The 19654-nt window shown below is 43.0% G+C and overlaps 1 protein-coding gene across 1 annotated transcript; it reads left to right on the top strand.

The window, feature by feature from the left end:
* The first annotated feature begins 1023 nt into the window (after nucleotides 1-1023).
* LOC133502632 (adhesion G protein-coupled receptor B1-like) lies at nucleotides 1024-19405 on the top strand. The gene is made up of 31 exons (XM_061823689.1): nucleotides 1024-2282; nucleotides 3650-3799; nucleotides 3884-3982; nucleotides 4076-4240; nucleotides 4330-4494; nucleotides 4867-5031; nucleotides 5126-5290; nucleotides 5376-5477; nucleotides 5685-5791; nucleotides 5934-6128; nucleotides 6541-6609; nucleotides 7767-7875; nucleotides 8239-8382; nucleotides 8472-8541; nucleotides 8807-8909; nucleotides 9312-9355; nucleotides 10848-10974; nucleotides 13669-13772; nucleotides 13873-13975; nucleotides 14071-14221; nucleotides 14345-14414; nucleotides 14757-14823; nucleotides 14936-15021; nucleotides 15387-15558; nucleotides 15656-15751; nucleotides 15845-15884; nucleotides 15998-16614; nucleotides 16723-16758; nucleotides 16841-16945; nucleotides 17190-17240; nucleotides 17485-19405. Exons 1-31 carry the CDS (start codon nucleotides 1541-1543, stop codon nucleotides 17683-17685), a joined length of 4620 nt encoding a protein of 1539 aa, XP_061679673.1. The 5' UTR covers nucleotides 1024-1540; the 3' UTR covers nucleotides 17686-19405.
* The last annotated feature ends 249 nt before the right edge of the window (nucleotides 19406-19654 follow it).

A 19654-nucleotide genomic window follows, 5' to 3' on the forward strand; every position in this document is an offset into this window, starting at 1 on the left:
TGCATCAGCCAGGAATAAGAGGCTGAATGTCTTAAAGTAAATTTCACCCCAGTTTTGTGGTCTAGTCAGTCATGCAACAGTCCTGAATTTGCAGTACAGTATTGAAGAAAGATGAAACCTAGAAAAAAATCATTTATGTTTTTGCAAAGCTGTTCTATTTTCTCTTGCAATTCAATACTGTGAACTGCGGCATGAAGAATGACCATGCTGCAGCAGTTCACTCTTCAGCCCAAATTTCCAGAACCACATCTCTATGACAACAGCCTCCTGTTTACTCCCTTGACAATACATGTTATGCTGAAATTTTGCCCGCAGCAACAAATGGTCGGGCAGAGGAGGAAAGGGAGAAAAAGGTCAGGTGGGAAAGTGGGCAATGTGCGTTGACGACAGCTGGACCTCCTTTCTTTTCGCTGTGTGCTTCACCCGATGCCCATTCACGGAGCTTCCGGTTGCTGAAAGGCGGGGGATGAGGGGTGGGAGACAGAAAGCGAGAGAGAGAGAGAGAGAGGGATGGAGAGAGAGAGTTCTATACAAAGCAGATGTCTTTGCTATGCTGCTCACAGATTGGAAACATGGAGAGGGAGAAACAGATGTGAGGAAATGAAGCCTGAACAGTGCAGGTGTATGCCTGAGCGAATGGCGCCACAAATTCCAAATCATATAGCACTCTTGCCCTTTATGATTTCTTTTCAGATATATTTATGACTACATCAATCACCAGCCAGAACTTATGTGAAACCTGTGGAACTGAAACACATAATGGATGACTAAACAGAAGAATAGCAGAGACAAATTACACTGAACATGAGTGAGTGATGTTGCCAGGCAACCAGTCACAGCATCTCCTGTCTATTCAGCTTGGGCAGGTCAAGTGGAGATCTTGAAAGTGACTGTGTGCACTTTTTGCATAGTGCACGGTTGCGTAGTCTTAACAAAACGCAATCTGCCTTACGCATAGTTGCAAGACAATTTAAAAGTTCATTCATCTGCATGTATTTGCATTATGATTCAGACCCTTGCATGTATATATTCGGGGAATGCTTTGGTCTTAAACTCATTAGTGATATCCGAGCAGGCATGCAATCAATCAATGACATGAGCTAATCATTTGTCTTGTTCGCATTCTCATATAAGCCATGCGTTGTGCAAAATAAAGAAATAAATAATGCTTCGAAGTGGGTGCCGTCACAAGTGGTAGAGCGTGTACGGACGTCAGACTGACGCAGATAGTTCACAGTTTCGTTCAGTGTGTGGGAGGAAAGACTAAGAGCTTGGTGAAAACACCCTTCTGTGAAGGGGCTGTAATTGCAGTTTCATCACAATTGTCCTGCAGAGAACTGGGCAATTTGGTTCATTCACTCTGTACTAAAGCACTATGATCCTATAAGGAGGCAGGCAAAGTCTAACTATGTGTCGTGATTAATTGTCCGTATTTGAGAATTCTTATCACAATGTATTGTCTCCTGTACTGTCACGCCGCAGCTCCGTCCTTGACACCGCAGCTTGTCTGAAGCCCAAAAACCTGCAAAAGACGAAGCAAATGAGATTCAGATTCTCGGCTCAAGCTGACCCAATGGCGAAGTCAGCTCTTTCCATGCCCTGTGTGGCTCTCGTCCTCCTCTTCTTTGGTTTGACCTCCTGCACTCCATCCGGCCCAGCCTCCGACACCTGTGCAACCCTTGAACAAAGTCGCTTCTTCGGCGTGTTTTCATCCACGACCAACCTTCCCTCTGCACCATGCTCCTGGACCCTGCAGAATCCTGACCCCCGCCGCTACACCGTCTACATGAAGATCACCAAACCAACCGATTCTTGCACACCAAGGCAGATCAGAACCTTCCAGTTCGACTCTTTCATCGAGACGTCGCGCACCTATTTGGGCATGGAGAGTTACGATGAGGTAGTCAGGCTGTGTGACGCTTCAACCACCATCACTTATATTGAATCCAGCAAGCAGTTCCTGCAGCTCCGCAAGGTGGCCTCGAGGAATGGCCTGGAGATCGAGAATGCACGAGATGAGAATGCTGTCAGCGAGTTCAAGGCTGAGTTTCTAGTTGTGGGGAAAAGGAACCCGAGTATGCCCGCCTGCCAGATGCTGTGCCAGTGGTTGGAGAAGTGCCTGTCTAGTAGTACCCATGAGTATCCCTGTGGCATCATGAACACCCCTTGCCAGTGTTGGGAGACCCCAAAAAGAAAGCCAGGGAGCTGCTACAGGGGTGGTGTCTACGTTGAGAAATGCCTTCCAGTACCCAGAGACAGCGAACAAAATGCTGAGATCATCAGTAAGTGTGGCACCCCATTGTAAAACAAACAGCATGTTCTCCAGTTGTTTTGTAATGTTACCCGCAGGGCTTTACTGCTTGAAGTAGGTTATGTTCCACCAGCTCTCCACAACCCCCTCATCACACAGTGACCCTTTAATTTGGGTCTCGGAACTACTTTGTCAATGATGATGATAACTGTTTAGAGCACACAAGCTCAGGCAAGGGATGTGCACTCTGCTGCCACGAACTAATAAGAAGCCAATCGAAGGTGTTACAGAAGTGCATCTTAAACCTAATTGAATGAACTACCTGAAACACATGCATCATTAACTTGCTGTTGTGTTGCAAGTCCAGCATGTTAACTTTAGTGGTAGGATGCGGCGGCTGCGGGTGGGTTTATGTAGGAGAAAAGGTGGAGAGGAGCACAAAGACCTCACAGTCAGCTGGCGGGGAAAAATCAAAGCACACTTGCGTTGTCATGGCAACCCTGCTGTCTGTCCCTGCAGTGATTTGAAGCAATTTCAGGCTGAACAACTATCAGCTTTGAGTGCTCACACAAAAAGTATCCTTAAACACCATCTGCACACTTCCTGACTGAGGATATACATAACTGAATTTGTTGATTCATACTCTATGCATTGCATTTTTTTGTGATTCGCTCACATACACACACATCCAAACATTGTATCAGTTGCAAAAGTGACACTGGATGACGTTCAAACTATTCAGATACAGGTGTCTAAATTATCCTAATTACTCATTATACTCACTACACCTTTGTCTTTACATAATTGTGATAACAGCAAAGACATGCTTAGACATTGCTCCAATGCTTTCACAAATTCATCCATGTAGCTCAGAAATAACACCAAGATTTTGGTGTCTGGTATTTGTATGAATGCCAAATGGCTGCCTCTTCCCGGAACTGCAGCTCACAGATCCTTCTGGTGTATTGCAATAAAATAATGAAGCTCACCCCAGTGGCATTAGGGGGGAATACATCTTGGGTAATTAAAGGATTATTTGTAAAACAACCAAAAAAAGGGACTCAGAAGACACTAGGATGCATTATCTTAATTTTCATGGAAACATTGTGTATATTCAAAAATATAATTAGCATATTCAGAAAACATGGTGCAGATCATGTATGACCTTTTGATGGATAAAAACTGCTAAGAATACAAACACTTATAGCAGTAAAAGTACTGGTATTTGATTTATAAAAGGAAATTCACTGGGCTATGTCTTTGCCATTATTGATCAAAATATGATCCATATACAGTATGTAAAATATATGTATGTAAGGTATGTATTGTATATGCAAATGTATATGTATTTGAGCATACCTGTAGCTATGTATTCAATGGCTCCGTTTTGTGCTTCAGAAGGCTGGGCCGGTTGGAGTCGTTGGTCCGTTTGCAGTCAGGAATGCGGGGGTGGCGTCCAGGTGCGCAGCCGAGCCTGTCAGCCCGACGATGCTGTGTGCGAGGGGACCGTTGAGGAAGGGCGGGCATGCAACCCAGGGGCCTGTATAGGTAAGCCAACATCCGATCATTTAGGTGGGGTGTTAGGCTGTAGCTGGATCACCTTTGAACCAATAACACACTCTTCTTTTCCAGGCAAAGAACGTAGCAAGAGCCAAGGTCTGAGGGCCATCATTGGTATGAGGAGGGACCATGCTGATGATTCCATCTTTGGAGGAGCCGCAACACATATCGGTAAAATAATCTGTCTTGGTTTCCACTTACTTTATGCTAGCTAGTTTGGTTAAGTTTCCTAAAGTTTACTGAATGAATCGTTTTTTGGATCAGCAAATACAAAGACGGACGAGTGGTCTCCTTGGAGTGCGTGTTCAGTGACGTGCGGAGAGGGTTGGCAAAGCCGTACCCGCGTCTGTGCGACTTCATCCTTCACCACCCAGTGCACCGGACCCCTGCGTGAAAACAGACCTTGCAACAACACTGCCGTCTGCCCAGGTGACTTCCTTTTTCCTCCTCTATCACATGTGGATGAGGGTGATGTGGCTGTTGCATGGCATTCTTTTTTTTTTTTTTTTTACTTGCAGTTGATGGTACCTGGGATGAATGGACCCCGTGGAGCTTGTGTTCTTCCACATGCGGTCGTGGTTACCGTGACCGCACGCGCACATGCAGGCTGCCCCAAAACGGAGGCGAGCCTTGCGAGGGTCCTTCAAGACAAAACAAGCTCTGCAACATTGCTGTATGTCCTGGTGAGTTGTTTTCTAAATTGTTATTTCACCACACTTCAACATATAATTCACTAATATTTCATACATTAAAAAATAGGACGTACAGTATGTGGCGCATGACTTATACAGACCATATTATTTTAATAACTTTGGGAATTGCTACAATTTAAAAAATGGTTGACTGTGATATAAACTTCTGGTATCAAAGAAGTCAGAATGAGTGAAGAAATGTTCCTGGCAAAGTAGCAAAGTAGTAAAAGTTCGGTGAGTTCGTCACATTTAATGTGGTACAACTGCAGAATTAACTGAAGTTCAATAGATCCGAACTCTCTTCACTTTAGTGTCAGTTGTTGTCCTGGTGCTCAGCAAATGCGCTTCTCTGCTTCCCTCTAGTGGACGGACATTGGAACGAGTGGTCGGTGTGGAGTCCTTGCTCGACTTCTTGCTCCAACGGGACCATGCAGAGGACACGAGAATGCAACGGCCCGTCCTACGGAGGCTCAGAGTGCCACGGGAGCTGGAAAGAAGCCATAAACTGCTTCCTGAAAGAGTGCCCCGGTAAGAAAAAAGAAATGTAGCTTAAGATTTGCCAGTTGCAGGATCAAAAATACTCATGAGATTTCCCGGTGTGTGTTTGCCACTGTCTGTTTAGTTGATGGGCGCTGGCATGCTTGGAGCTCCTGGGGCAGCTGCAGCAGGACTTGTGGTGGTGGCATCCAGCAGAGACAACGAGTTTGCGAAGGGCCTTTCTTCGGTGGGGAGCCTTGCCACGGCGAACGAGGAGAGCAGAAGCGCTGCAGTGAGAAGAGATGCCCAGGTTTGATAAGTAAATGATTTCCAAAATAAAAAGCTCCCAGTCAAAGATCACATTAGAAACTAATGTGATTACTGCAATGCTTTAGAGCCCCATGAGATTTGCCCTGAGGAGAACGATGGAGATGTTGTGTGGAAAAAAACTCCTGCTGGAGACATGGCTGCCATCTCGTGTCCGGCTGGCACTGCAGGTAATGCACAGTGGCAACCAAGCATAATTGTCACGTGTCAAGTCAACACTTGTCTCATTACAGCTAAAATAAGACTCCTCACAGAAAAAGTAACTTGTTTGTGGACAATTTTCACTGGTTATGCTTTCTTGGTATGATTTTGAGTTTGTGTTGTGTGTTCTATTCAGCTCTGTATATGTATTTACTTGCAAGCTTGCGGTCACACAGGTCTGATTCTTCGTCGGTGCAGTCTCAATGCTGTCGGCCTCGCCACATGGGAGGGTCCAACCTACATCAAGTGCGTCTCCAAGAACTATGACAGCATTCAGATGCTGGTAAGTTCTCCCCCAAAAAACGAGCCCCCATTAGGCATTACACATAGGACTTTTACATGAACACATCAGTCTGTCAGAATCCCCAAAGCAGCTCCCAAAAGCAGAATAACTGCAATGAACATTTGCACTCTCCTTCCTGTAGTCACGGGACTACATCTCCAAAGCACAGACGGCACAAAGCGCCGATGGCATCGCTGAGGTGATTTCACGTCTGAGGTTCTTAACCGATGAAGGCGCCACATACAGCGGTGACCTCATGGCCGTTATGGAAATCCTCAAGAACATCACAGAGATGTTCAAGGCGATAAGGCTGAGGCTGAGCAACGCAGATGTAGAGGTAATCCAAAAAGTTGTGGTTTGAAATTTTGTTTTGACATGCATTATGTGGGGCGGGGGAGTTGTGAGACAGGTAACACATCAGTGGGAAAAAAAATAGTAAATACGTCAACCGGCGTAAAAATTGTGCCAAACATATATGTGCATTCATCTGAGACGACATGCTGTGGCGACCCCAAAAGGGACAAGCCAAAAGAAACTTACATACACAATGCTGTGTGGGTTCTCCTCTTGTTTTTTTTTTTTTTTTGTTTTGTTTGTTTTGTACAAATAATATAATAAATGTCATGGACCACTGTATGTGTTTTATGTATCGCTGTCCAAAAAAAATATTTTACTTGATGAGGCTTTCTTTGGTAGATAGCTTCTTACACCTGTCTTCTTCTTCTTTTTTTTTTTTTTTTTTTTTTTAGAACTATGTCCAGACCATGAGCAACCTGTTGAAAGAGGAACATCATGACAAATGGGAAGAGGCACAGCTGGTAAGTGACAAGAGGGTGTCTGAGATTTTTTTTTTTTTTTTTTTTTTTGATAGACATTCAAAGCTGTGAATGAGTTTGGTGTGAAAAGAAGTCTGCGCTAATTGGAAGGCAAAATTTAAAACAAGTTGCAGCATCTGATGTGTTAACTTTTTTGCACTTTCATTTTTAGACTTTTACTTGACTTTTCATTCTGAAGCTGAAAGTCTATAGCTTCTTTTTATCTGCGTTGAGCCTTTCAATTGTTCCAGGAGCGAAACAAATTTGTGCACATTTTCGTGCAAAAACAACTGCCCGACAAATTGCAATGGCGAGTGAAAGTGAACGCTCGGAGGTGTCCATGAGAGAGAACTAGAGAGAAGATTGACTCAGGGAAATACACAGCGCCCACTCACCAATCTGTGACTTTTACACGCCGTCCGACAAAGCCGTGCCGGCTGAGAGGGGACACAGACGGCGCACATCTCATAGAAACGCACACCTTGCGCCCACATTGCTGCGGTTTGTGCGTCAGAGACACGCAAGTCAGGGACAGCCCTCCCCTCTGCTCAGTGCGATGGCAAGGAAATTCTGTAGAAATACCAGTATGAATCAACAGCCGGTCCATTTATGGCTTTAAGGAAGTTTGGAGGTTGCCTAGCAGCAAGCGAGGCTTTCATTGCAGTGGGCGGACTTCAGCATAGAAAACATAATAGATGGTTAGTCATGACTGAAAGCCTCCACTTTCTTTTAATCGTGTTCACATTTTTTGAAATGATCGTTTTCCATTGTTCGTAGATTCATGACATTTTGTGATCGGTATTTCCTGGCCGTCACTGAATTTGTCACGACTTATGCATTCAAGCCACCAGGATGCGTGAGACTCAAATGTTTCTCAAAGTTTCTACTTTTTTTAAACTAAAAAAAAATACTACAACAACCAAAATTAAAATATAGTACCGTAGTAGGCAAGTGTTCATGGAAAACTAGGCATAGGTTTTATTCCTCAAAAGTATACTTTAAATGGTTAAGATGATGTAACATTATGGAACATTACCATGGGACTTGTCGAAAGGTCTTGTTTTAGCAAACGTATGGTCCTGGATTCCCTTCAAAATTGAAACCACTGTAAAATTCTTCACAATTTAAACATTTAATCCATTCCTGCATTTCTCCTACAGGTGGGTGCCAACGTTAAGGAATTCTTCCGCCTCGTCGAGGAGTCCGTGAACATGATCGGTATGCAAATGAGCGGCTTCCAGGACATTTATGAAGTCACCGAGAATTTAGGTGAGGCCTAATTTCCACCGACGGCGGCTCGTTCTGCTCATGTCTTGTCAGGATGATTTGTCCTCACGCCATCTGCCGTCCCGAGTGCACCGAAACATCTTTTTGACAGTGTGTCACATCCATCAGTCACATAAATTACTTGCTCTCTGCGAGCTTGTCTGCATCAGGCATTACACATATGACTTTTACATGAACCAATCTGTCTGTCAGAATAAGTGAAAACTTCACACTGCCCATCACTTTGTGTGACTTTCGCACTGTGGGAATGAGAACGTTCTCACCAGTTCTTCACCGTTATTCTTCATGCAAATACTAAAGTAGTTCTAAGCGTTGTGCACTGTTTTTTGTTTTGTTTTCTTCCAGTCCTGAGCATCCATAAGCGGCCAACTACAACAAGCAACAACTTCACTTTCCCAGCTAAAGGCTGGAGGGGCATGTTGGACTGGGTCAGGACTGCTGAGGAGAAAATATCAGTTTCCAGAGATGCTTTGGCCATTGAACACAGTGGTAAGATGCACATATAAATTTGTTTTCGCAGATATCCCAACGTGAAGTAGGAGAAGTCTGGTTTTAAGCAACTATTTGCTTCATTTTAGATGGCAACGATGCATTTGTGACTGGCATTGTCCTCTACAGAAACCTCACTTCTTTCCTCTCCTTTCAGAGGTAAAGCATTTTTCTTTTTTTCATGCAATTTCTATTCAAGACACAAGATGGCACTCACACTACTTCCTCTGTATAATACAGTGGATGGATAGATGGATAGGTATTCTATTTTGCCAAAACAATTACTGCACAATTACACTTACAGTTCTGGGAAAACGTGGAGTTAGTTCGCCACACAATGTCTTTGGGAAAGATTAGTTTAGATTTAGGGGCGTTACACACACGGTGGATTCATTACTGACCGTATCTTTTTGTCTTTCTGTAGCAACAGCACTCTGCTCAATTCAAAGGTAGTGACAGTGATGGTCAAGCCGACCCCAGCCCTTTTGTCTTCTCCCGTCGAGATTGAGTTCCCCCATCTCCACAATGTAAGTCCGTGACAGTTGGCCAAACTAATAAAGCCTCGGAAAAATGTACCAGCTTCCCCTCGGGTTGTTTGCTCACCGCGGCACACGCAGAGCTTGACATTTGGTTGACATTTGCGTTGAAACTGTGACATTTGCTAATAATTTCGCCAGCTGAAACCTGCCACAATCACAGCCTAACCAGCTGGTCACTTAGTGATGAGGAATCGCAGTAATTGGCCCAATAATGAGCTTCTGTAACTGATAAGAATATTTTAGATGTGTGCATATGTGGCGAGAAATGTGGGCAGGGTGGACGGCAAGGTGTTGCTTCTTGCACATTCATAGTATGACATGAAACTACACATTTCCTTTTCATGCAGAATTTCTCACAATTCTTCCTCCATCTGCCTCTCCTTTTTTTAGGGCACCATGAATGAGACGTGCCTCTCATGGGACGAAAGCGAAGCGTAAGTTTTGACTTGTGTATCTCTTTGAGTGTGCATCAAAATCATTACTCACACATCTATTTTCTCTCACGGGTGGCAATGTCACAGGCTCCGGCCTTCTTTTAGTCATACATCAGTCACTGCAACATTCATCCACCTTGAGACTCACTCGAGGGGGGGCTGATAATGATATTTCATTCCTTTTTCATGGCACACAGGACAGAAAAGTGGCACAACATGTTGGCTGTTATTTTCCAGCTCAAGCATCTTTGACATGCTTGCTGTCAGGCAGATGTTTGTAGAAGTGCAGTTTAGTGTAGAGCTGGTTCAGTGAGTCACATGTCTATTGGTACAATACACTGCAATATCATGTGCTTTTATGTGCAAGCTTAACATGAGTTACATTTAAGGAAAAACATGATTCACAGAAAATCTGTTTACTGAGAAGATAGAGGCAGCGCAAATGGAAGAGAGTGAAGCTGTGACTAGGGGTCAACAAGGTCACCGACTCTATGGAGAGAAAAACAAAGTCTGTGGAGCATTGAGATGACTGGAAGTGTTCCATTAAGGCCTCAACGGAATTTAATTCAACAACATGACATTATTTAAAATTTACATTGCAGAAAAAGCACCAACATAAATTGACTATTATGAAATTACTGGTTTGATCTGTGACCTGCCAGAAAATGGGCAAAAATATTGATCATTCTGTTCTAAAATAAAAGCAGATTTTTTTCAAATATCTTATTTGAAGTAAATGCAGAAATAATCAATCTGCGTTCATGGAGAACTATAGAAATCTGACAATATTTGCCAGTGAAATTCTGAGGATTTGGACAATTTTAAGATGACCATGATCGGTAAACGATTAATCAATGATCAGAATAGGTATTGATTAATTTTGTCATTGATTAGGTGTCAGTTAATCTATTAAATGTTGCACCTGTGGAATATTGTTTTTTTCCCCTTCCATTGAGATGTACTATTTACCACACTTTTTACTATTAATTATTATATTTTTTTTTCTAGATAACCAAGCATTGTTTGGTTTTAACTTTAGCGTTTTATCCTACTATATTCGTTGTTGTTTTTTTTTTTTTTGTTTTGTTTTTTTTTGGCTGCAGCTGGTAGGTATTGCCAGTAAAAAAAAACAACGTGATTTTAAGAAAAGACGCTCCTCATAATATAAACCTAGGTGTTTTATGGAAACCTTTCAAGTATGTTAATTAGAGTACATTAACTAATTCAGCACATAAGTGCAAAAGTAGCGCTCAGGCATGCAAACGACCACCTTTTATTAAATGCTCTATTGATTGAATAGCTTTAAAATGTAATTCTTGTGACTCACAATGTAGCGAACATATGGCAAAGGTTTCGTTATCTTTGAATGTGTGCCACCCAAAAATATATTAAAGACGCATTTTTAATGAGCTGTGTCAGCTCGCAACGCAGTCTCTCCTTCCCTCTCTTCTGCTCACACCGGTGGGTGCCTTTGCTCTCCTCCCCTGTGCAGATCCTCCCTGCTTGGATCGTGGTCTGCTCGTAGCTGCAGAGCCGTCGCCGTTCATTCATTCAGAACCAAATGCGTGTGTGACAGCCTTTCCACCTTCGCCATTTTAGCGCGCGTCAACTTCGACTCGGTAAGTCTTTGAAATCGGATCATGCAAACGCTTTTTGTCTCCGTCTGTTGAACATTTTGGGCTCTGTGCGAATGCGATGCAGCGTGTGCTTGTGGTTTTCGAGCCATTCGTATCTCGCCTCTTTGTCTCGGTCCGGCAGACACTAGTATGGAAATGAGATTTTAATATGAAAAAGGGAGGAAACAATGTGAATCCGTGAAAACATATCAGCCCATAGCATTTGGTGTTCAATTTTGTATTTAGCATCATATGTACTACCGTACATATTCTATTAAAATTAGACTTCTTTGCTTGCGTGATCATTTTTAATTTAAAAGGTTTTTAATAGCTCTAAATGACTTGGTTATTTTTATTATCACAATCGTTGTTGTTTTGCACGAAAATGATTTCGTGATGATGTTCTTTGTGTGCAAATAACTTATGTGTTGTCAGTGGTCTTTTTTATGCACACAGACACACAAAAAAAAGCAATTTTATTCCCCCTGTAGACTGTGTCGCCCCAGAAGCTGCTCAAGCCAGTTGCCATGGTAATAGCTTCTGCAGCTCAAACTCGGCCTGGGGATTTTTCATAACTGAGTAGCTGGGGGCCAGAAAAAAAAAACACAGCCCCATTCCTTTGCCCCTCCTCTGATAGAGGATGTGATCTGGCCATCTTTGCCATGCGCCAGGTGTTCCTTCTGACAGTCAACAAAAAGTTTTCTTTTTTTTTTATTGCACCTGAATCAAAAATACCCACTGGTTAAGAATTGTTGGGTGCAGTGTTTTGTGCTGCTCGGTTCATCAGTGCCAGTTGTTTACATCCACAATTTAACCCTGCATTTCCTCTCTCTTGCCCACCTCTTACTTCTTCTACTTTACCCCAAAGCTGTTGAAACAGGCACTCTCACCAATAATCAGCCATTATCTCCAAAGTCTCAATTATAACCCCCAATCACACACACACACACACACGTCATCATCATCGCTGCTTCTTCAGCCTCTGTGTGTCTGGCAATGCCAAAGATGTGAACCAATGAGAGGCAGATGTTTGGTTATGTATTGACTGTTCCCTTTCCCCGACCATTCACACTTGCCGCCGTCTACCCTTTAATGTCCTCTGTGGACGTTTGCGATAACATTGCCCTGCGAGTTTTATGAGAATACCAGCATGAGGCAGAGAGTGAGCGGGGATGCGGAAACAAAGCGAGACATTGCGGTGTTTTCGCTTACTTTTACTTTTGTCTCATTTTAGAAGCTTCCGGACAATACAAAATGAGAACATATAGGGCATGTTGGTTAAACAGAATTGCCTTGTTCCACTGTATCAAGCAGTTATTTCTCTTCCAAGTGAAAATGTGTGATACAGACAAGGACATACATAAGACATGCCTCATATTTAGGTCAATGCCAGACGCGTATGGAGCAACCCAGATAAGAGAGGTCTGAGAGCCAGAGGACAAAACAGACTGAAGTGCCCTTGTGTGTGTGTGTGTGTTTTTTTAACCGCCTCAAGATTCGATGAGAGCTGATCCAAAAGATGCAAAGCGCGGCACTCTGATATTGGCCATCTGGTTGCTTATAATGTTCCTGGGTTGAGTGAAATAAATTAGAAAGTAGATACAGTAACTAAATTAGAGAACCTTTGATGCCGTTTTGTACCAGCCACTCACTTCGCAGACAGAAGTGACCAACGTATCAGAAAAGAACATCACTTGCAATTTATGGCCTCTATAAATCGAGTGAAGGCCAAAGCAAGGTACACTTCTTCCTGCAATCCATTAGCTCATTTGATATCACATAACACAATACCAAAAAATTTCCACACATTTCTGTCTTCTTTCTTTCAGTGTACAATTCTCTGATACTGTATTTCCTCCATTTAGCTTGACCAACTGGTAAAGATGCTAATTATTAAATGGTACAGTGTTGTAGTACAGTCATGCAAATGTTCACTGGCCTGTTTGTACACATCAAAACATGACTTCAGAACCAGAGAGAGATTTTCTCAAACGTTTAGAAAATGGCAATTAAGTGGCTCAAAGAAATTTGCTCCATTCCGAGCTCTAAACTACAGTGGCACTGTTCGAAGGTAAAATTTGTGTATGCGATATCGCCGTCGGGGGGGAAAAACAATCTCTGCTCCAGTTTTTCCACCTGAGGGGAACAGTTTGAACTGTGGGATTGTCAAGGCCACCGGCAACGGCGGGTGCTCAGGTGCTGTCAAAGATCAGAATGGGGCAGGTGGTGACAGATTAATGCACTGGTGGTAATGGTCCACCTGTTCACCCCTGCAGGGTTGAAACTTGGCACAAAAACAGTGTGGGGAAATGATAAGTAAGCAGCTGAAGCGAAGATGAAAGAGAAGTTCAAGTAGTCTGTTCAAATGTTGCTGCATACAAACTAACTGTTCCATCTTGAAAATGTCTTCCTGTGAAATGGGGTAAATGTGCAGTATCACTGATTCAAAAGCTAGTCCAGAAATGAAGTGGGCCCGACCATTTGTTTAATTCGCCTCTTCATCTTTACGACATGTTCACCTTGAGGTCACCTTGTTCGAGCTGTGGCGTGATCGCGCCATTCATATGTTTCCCTTCAGGGAGCCGTCTGCTGTCCGTGATAATGCACACGTGCAGGCTTCACCTGGATGCATATGTGGACCTCAGTGCTGGTTTTGCACATCTCTTTGAGAGCATGTCTTTTGTCTCCTCTCTACAGATCATGGACAAGGCGCTTCTCCCATCCGTGACTCTCATAGTTGGCTGCGGGGTGTCTTCCCTCACCCTGCTCCTCCTCATCATCATTTACGTCTCTGTGTGGAAGTAAGTCATCCGATGAGCAAAGCCAGGAAGGTTGTCGGTTGTCTGTCCTCTGTAGCCAAACTCACATTTTTCTTTTCTCTTCTCTTCCAACTAACCCCAGGTATATCCGCTCTGAGCGCTCTGTTATCCTCATAAACTTCTGCCTGTCTATCATTTGCTCCAATGCCCTCATTCTCATAGGACAAACCCAGGCCCGGAATAAGGTTGGTGCTCTGCTCATTTCTCAATTCCAAGGCTCTCTAAAAGCCCACTGCTTTGGGTAACAGGCTTCTGCACTTCCCCCTTTGGGCTCCTTCAGGTGGTGTGCACACTGGTAGCAGCTTTCCTGCACTTCTTTTTCCTTTCCTCTTTCTGCTGGGTGCTGACGGAAGCTTGGCAGTCCTACATGGCAGTCACTGGTCGTCTGCGCAACCGAATCATCCGCAAGCGCTTCTTGTGCTTGGGATGGGGTAAGCTTACCAGTCTTTCGCCTTTCTTTTCTCTCTTTCTGTCCTCCTCTTGCTTCAATGCTTTTCAGTTGTTTGTCTTTATGAAATACGCTAACCCCTTTTGCAAATTGTTTACTTGCATAGGCTTACCTGCATTGGTTGTGGCCGTGTCTGTGGGGTTCACAAAAGCCAAGGGATATGGGACGGTCAACTAGTAAGTCTCATGCTAGTTTTTTACACTTTCGTGTATTCACGTTTTTTTCTTATTGTCCTGAAATTAAGGCGTTTGAAGGGTTTTTTTTTAATTGGCGTACCTTAATAAATGCTTGAAAGCAAAGCTCTTTAAGATGAAATGCAAATAAATAGAATTTAAAACGCATCTTAACAGTTTACAGATAGTATAGTGAGTCTTTTGCTTCTCACTAAAGTTAACACATGTACTATTACTACACTTTGCAACTCAGCCATTTGGAGTGATTGACTTTGGAAATTGCACTTTATTTTGAAAAAAAAAAAAATGTTCAGTCAAGTATTAAAGTATGCTAATTTTCTTTAGCTGTTGGCTCTCTCTTGAGGGCGGGCTCCTCTACTCCTTCGTTGGCCCGGCTGCTGCTGTTGTTTTGGTATGTATTTGATCAAATTACCACATCTTAATCCATCCCAATGTGTGTTCTATTACTGTAGATTACATGTATTTCTCATTATAACACCACCCCTTTCTTTTTACCAAAACAGGTGAATATGGTCATTGGTATTCTGGTTTTTAACAAGCTCGTATCCAAAGACGGCATTACCGACGTGAAGCTGAAGGAGAGAGCTGGGTAGGTTCTATTGATCTCGCATTAAGGTTTTGTGCTTATCGCCCACATCAGTGCCATTACAGCAGTATTGATAATGTGTAACCATGTCAAGGCCCTCAATCAAATTACTGAAGGACATAAACTATATGGACAAAACTAAAAAGGACTCACTTCTTAATTAACTGGGAGTTGGCCTTAGTTCAAACCACATGGTAATTCTTCACCCTTCTATGCGGGAATAGTTTGGATCCCAATGTATTAAAAAGGGCCATTTTGGTCATTCCAAAAAGGCAAAAAGAAGAGGCAGATGTCTGAAAACAAATCCCGTGTCACGGTGTCTGTGTCAATAGTCATGCTGAAAATCTCGATCACGCCCACCGTTACAGGGCGTCACTGTGGAGTTCCTGTGTGGTTCTGCCTCTCTTGGCCCTCACGTGGATGTCTGCTGTGCTGGCCATCACAGACCGCCGTTCTGCCCTGTTCCAAATCCTCTTTGCTGTTTTCGACTCCTTGGAAGGTTTCATCATTGTCATGGTCCACTGCATCCTCCGTAGAGAGGTGAGGGAGACGTGATCAAGTTGTTTGTATTAGTTTCCCTTTTGTGCATCTTCTGAGCTGTGGTTTAATTGCCGTTTCCTGAATAATTCCTCTTTAGGTTCAGGAAGCTGTTAAGTGCAGGGTAGTTGACCGCAAGGATGACGGCAATGGAGACTCCGGAAGCTCGCATCACAATGGCCACAACCAACTTACGGTAACTTTCTTTGCTTTATACATGTATTGTGGGCCTCTTGAATGTTCTTCCCTCATGAACGTGTATATTGATGCAATATCTATTAATTTTCAGCAGTCTGATAATGAAAAGGATGGCGATTCATGCAGACAAGGTGAGCATAAACGTATTCATCCACTTTTTGCCTCTAACAATTTTATGTTTGCATTTGATTATGGATGCTTTTGACCTGCTCCAGTTCATTATGATTCTCATTTTTCTTAAAAGGAATGAGCGGCTCATCAGAAGAGAAAATGTCCCCCTCTCAAATGCCTCTTCCCATTGGCCCGAACTTCCACACCCTGCCATCCAACAAGACCCACATGCAAGCAGTTCCTGAATATTCCAGCCACACTCTCACCTTGAAGCGAGAGAAGAGCCGCCTGGGTGGGGGAGTCGACCCATCCTGCGGAAATCCTGTGTACGTGTGTGAGGGAGAGCTCTTCCAGCAGCTGGATGCTGATCTCGCTCGGGTTCAGACAGAGGGCGGAGTCTCTGACGGCGGCGGTTACGTGCTCATGCCCAACACGACCTCCACCTTGAGATCCAAGCCCAAAGATGATGCGACGAAGTACACCATCAGTGTAGAGCAACTGCCCCAGGCCAGACTCCTGCACTTGAGTGGCCCCTTTGCTGAACCACAAGCTGCCTTCGGGATCAAGCCAATTCCCTGCGACCAGGTCAGCGTGTCCTATTCTGAGAGGGACTCACCCATCCAAAACATCCACAACATGTCCAGCGAGTCTCACATAACTCACAGCAGTCTGGAGAACACCTTTGAGTCGATGAACTCAATGATGTCGAAAAGCGAGACCATCTCCACTTTGTCCATGAGCTCCTTGGAGGTAAGACTGGAATAATCAAAAATAAAATTGATTTCAATTCCTACATTATGTTTCTGACAAACTAGTTCAACTAAACCCACGCTTTTCTTGTGCTATCTTATTTTACAGAGACAAAAGTCCCGGTATGCTGAGCTTGACTTTGAGGTAACTATCAATCAAACTTTATCAAACGGCATTTTAATTATAATCCATGAGTTTTAATTATTTTTATAAATGTGTTGTATAGAAAATAATGCACACAAAGAAGCGCCACCAGAACATGTTCCAGGACCTGAACAGGAAGTTACATCATGCAGATAAAGACAGAGAGTCGCCTGCCTCTGACAGCAAGGTAACATACTCCATTATCTATTGTATATACCCATTACTCATCTTCATACCAAAATGAATTTCTAGTTCATATAGTATAAGAAAAAAAATGACTAAATGTATCATATCTGAGGCAAGGTGAATGTTATTATGATAAAGGGGTTTGATGGTGAAAAAAATTACCTTAAAAAGCGCAAAGTATTGAGTATTGAGTTACAGTTAACATGAGGTCATTTGGATTACATTTTCTTCCTTGCCTCCTACAGTCTGTGAGATGGAGCGTATCATCAGCAGGAAGTGACAAAACGAACCAAAGCGTGAGTGTTTTTAATATAACCTCACAATTTCAAATGAATTACCTGTCAAAGGAAGACGCACCATCAGATACACGATTACACTTGCCTCAAAAGAGGAATAGTTTCCTCCTTAGATGAATTTCATGATTTGACAGTTGCCTCTGTAGGAATGAAGCTCATTTCATATTGGTTAGAACAGACATTTGTCACACATTATGAGTGACCCCATTACTGCACTAAGTGTGGTTCTTTGGTTTGCCATCAGGACAAACAGCAGGGTCCCTTGGAGAGGCCATGGGAAGGGGTACGGGGCTTGCCACAGCAGTCTCCCCCCGCGTGGGTTCGCAAAGACTTGGAGCCTCTGGCTGCCTCACCGCTGGAGCTGCACTCTGTGGAGTGGGAGAAGAGCAGCACCCCCATCCCAATGGTGGGTCAGGACATCATTGACCTGCAGACAGAAGTCTGAGGCCAAGGGGCTAGCAAGCAAGGCCGCGTTATTTTACCTCGGTTACCTTTTGGGCTTGGGCTCCTGTATTGGTAAAAAAAGTTGGGAAGTGAGAAAGTAGGTCCGAGAATCTATGTCTTCAAATCCTCAGCCAGAGCAGGAAGAAGGTAGTGGGAGGGCTAAGAGTAGAAGAAAGAGTGAAGTGGTGTATTATCATTGCCTCTTTGTGTGGAGTTGACCTAGGAGGTCAAGAGGCTGGTGGACAGTTCTGGGGTCCACAACCAGACCAAAACTAGCTGCGGTTCTGTTAGTTTCCTTGAAACCTGGAGTTTAGATGACCTGGCCAAGGACATCTGTGGCCGGTGACTTTTGACACCTAGCTCAACTTCAGAAACAAACAAAACAATATCTTATGGGATATCCTGCCTGCTTCTGGGGACGAACAACCAGAACTCTTGGCTGCTCCTCTTCCAGCCAAATTCCCTTCCAACATAGGAACGAGCAAAAGCAACCCATTTCATATTTGGAGTTTGATAGGCACAGATTTTATTTCTTGTTCAATTTTCTCCTCTCTTTTGGTCTTCACGCCTGGAAGTCTTTTGTTTTTAAGATCTTAAGACTCTTCCGTGATACTTTAAACTAAGATCTGTTTAAGCTTAGCGATTTTATATAATAAGTATTTCAGTTTTGTCATTGGCACTATCTTGTTTAATCTAAGTTGATTTTTTTTTTTCATTCCTTTCATAAAATGTCCTTTTTTTTTTTTTAAACTGTGACCTAAAACTCATAGGCTGGGGAAAGCAGAGCACATCTGTAATGCGTTGTGATCCATAATGCTCTGCATTGGGACAAACCTACTGAGTGGTGATGGATTTGGTTATGTGCGTGTTCCCGGTTTCTATTGCATTTTGCCTCGATACCAAAACACCAGCACCACAATACAGACTCTGCGCACGGAGCAGTACCATGTGGGAATTGCTGGGTGTGTGTCTGAAGAGAAAATGTGGATCCAAGGGTCGCAGTGAGACCTTTCATCATCACCCATTTGTTTCTCAGCCTTGCAGGACTCTGGACAAAGCTGAGGCTCCTGGCACTGATGTGACAGTGCGGTCTCAGGGCGTCACGCCTTCAACACATTTGTGTTTTAACCATCAGTGTGAAATGGTGCAATATGATGGGCGCTTGATGCTCAAGCAGGACTGTATTAGGATTTAAGCAGTTTTTTCTTACCGATGACTCCAATATTTTATACCATCTTCCTCATATTTACAGAGTATATAGACACTTTATGACAATATTGTATAACAAATCTGTATTAGTAATTCAAGGAATTTATTGACTAGAGATTTGTTAGCATAAGACTCCATATTTGGAGGTGTCTGTGACAGGTAGATAATTGTACTTCTATAAAAGCAGTGTATAGAATGAATGAATATCTCTGAAAATGTGCTTCAGGATATTTGGTATTACTCTCCACTGTGTCGCGATGAGTAATGAAACCTCATGTCTTCTGTAAAACTTGTTTTTGATAACTTTGTCACATGTTGTCAGTAATTGTAACCTGCCAAATCTATTTGAGATTTTATCGTTTCCTTTGTACTACCCTCAGTTTAATTCATACCTCAACAGACTTAACCATTTGTAATCTCTCGTCATGACTTACATTTTTTATCCCTTCCCCTAACTGTAAATTTTTCACAGCACAAAATGAATGTCATTAATTTTAATAAAAATACACATATATTACAATACATGATTGGGGTGTGTTATGTGGATTGTTAAATCATAAAAAAAACAGTACAGTAACGTTTAATCAGATTGGGGCTATTGGTATAACATTTGACATGATTGTTTTTCATTGAAATATGTTGATGGAACAAAAGTGTGCCTATTGATTGAAGGATTGGCAAAAGGAAGACATTTTGTAGAAGCACAGAGAAACTGATCTTGTATTTGTAATCTTTTTTTAATCACTTGATGAAAGCTTCCA

This window comes from Syngnathoides biaculeatus, chromosome 1, assembly GCF_019802595.1.
Source record: "Syngnathoides biaculeatus isolate LvHL_M chromosome 1, ASM1980259v1, whole genome shotgun sequence".
Classification (NCBI taxonomy): domain Eukaryota; kingdom Metazoa; phylum Chordata; class Actinopteri; order Syngnathiformes; family Syngnathidae; genus Syngnathoides; species Syngnathoides biaculeatus.

Excerpts from the sequence above, each read along its gene's own strand:
- LOC133502632 (XM_061823689.1), top strand. The coding sequence starts at position 1,541 with ATGAGATTCAGATTCTCGGCTCAAGCTGACCCAATGGCGAAGTCAGCT. Across the intron at positions 4,241-4,329 it reads CAACACTGCCGTCTGCCCAG|TTGATGGTACCTGGGATGAA; the intron begins GTGACTTCCTTT and ends TTTTACTTGCAG. Across the intron at positions 16,759-16,840 it reads ATGCTGAGCTTGACTTTGAG|AAAATAATGCACACAAAGAA; the intron begins GTAACTATCAAT and ends TGTGTTGTATAG.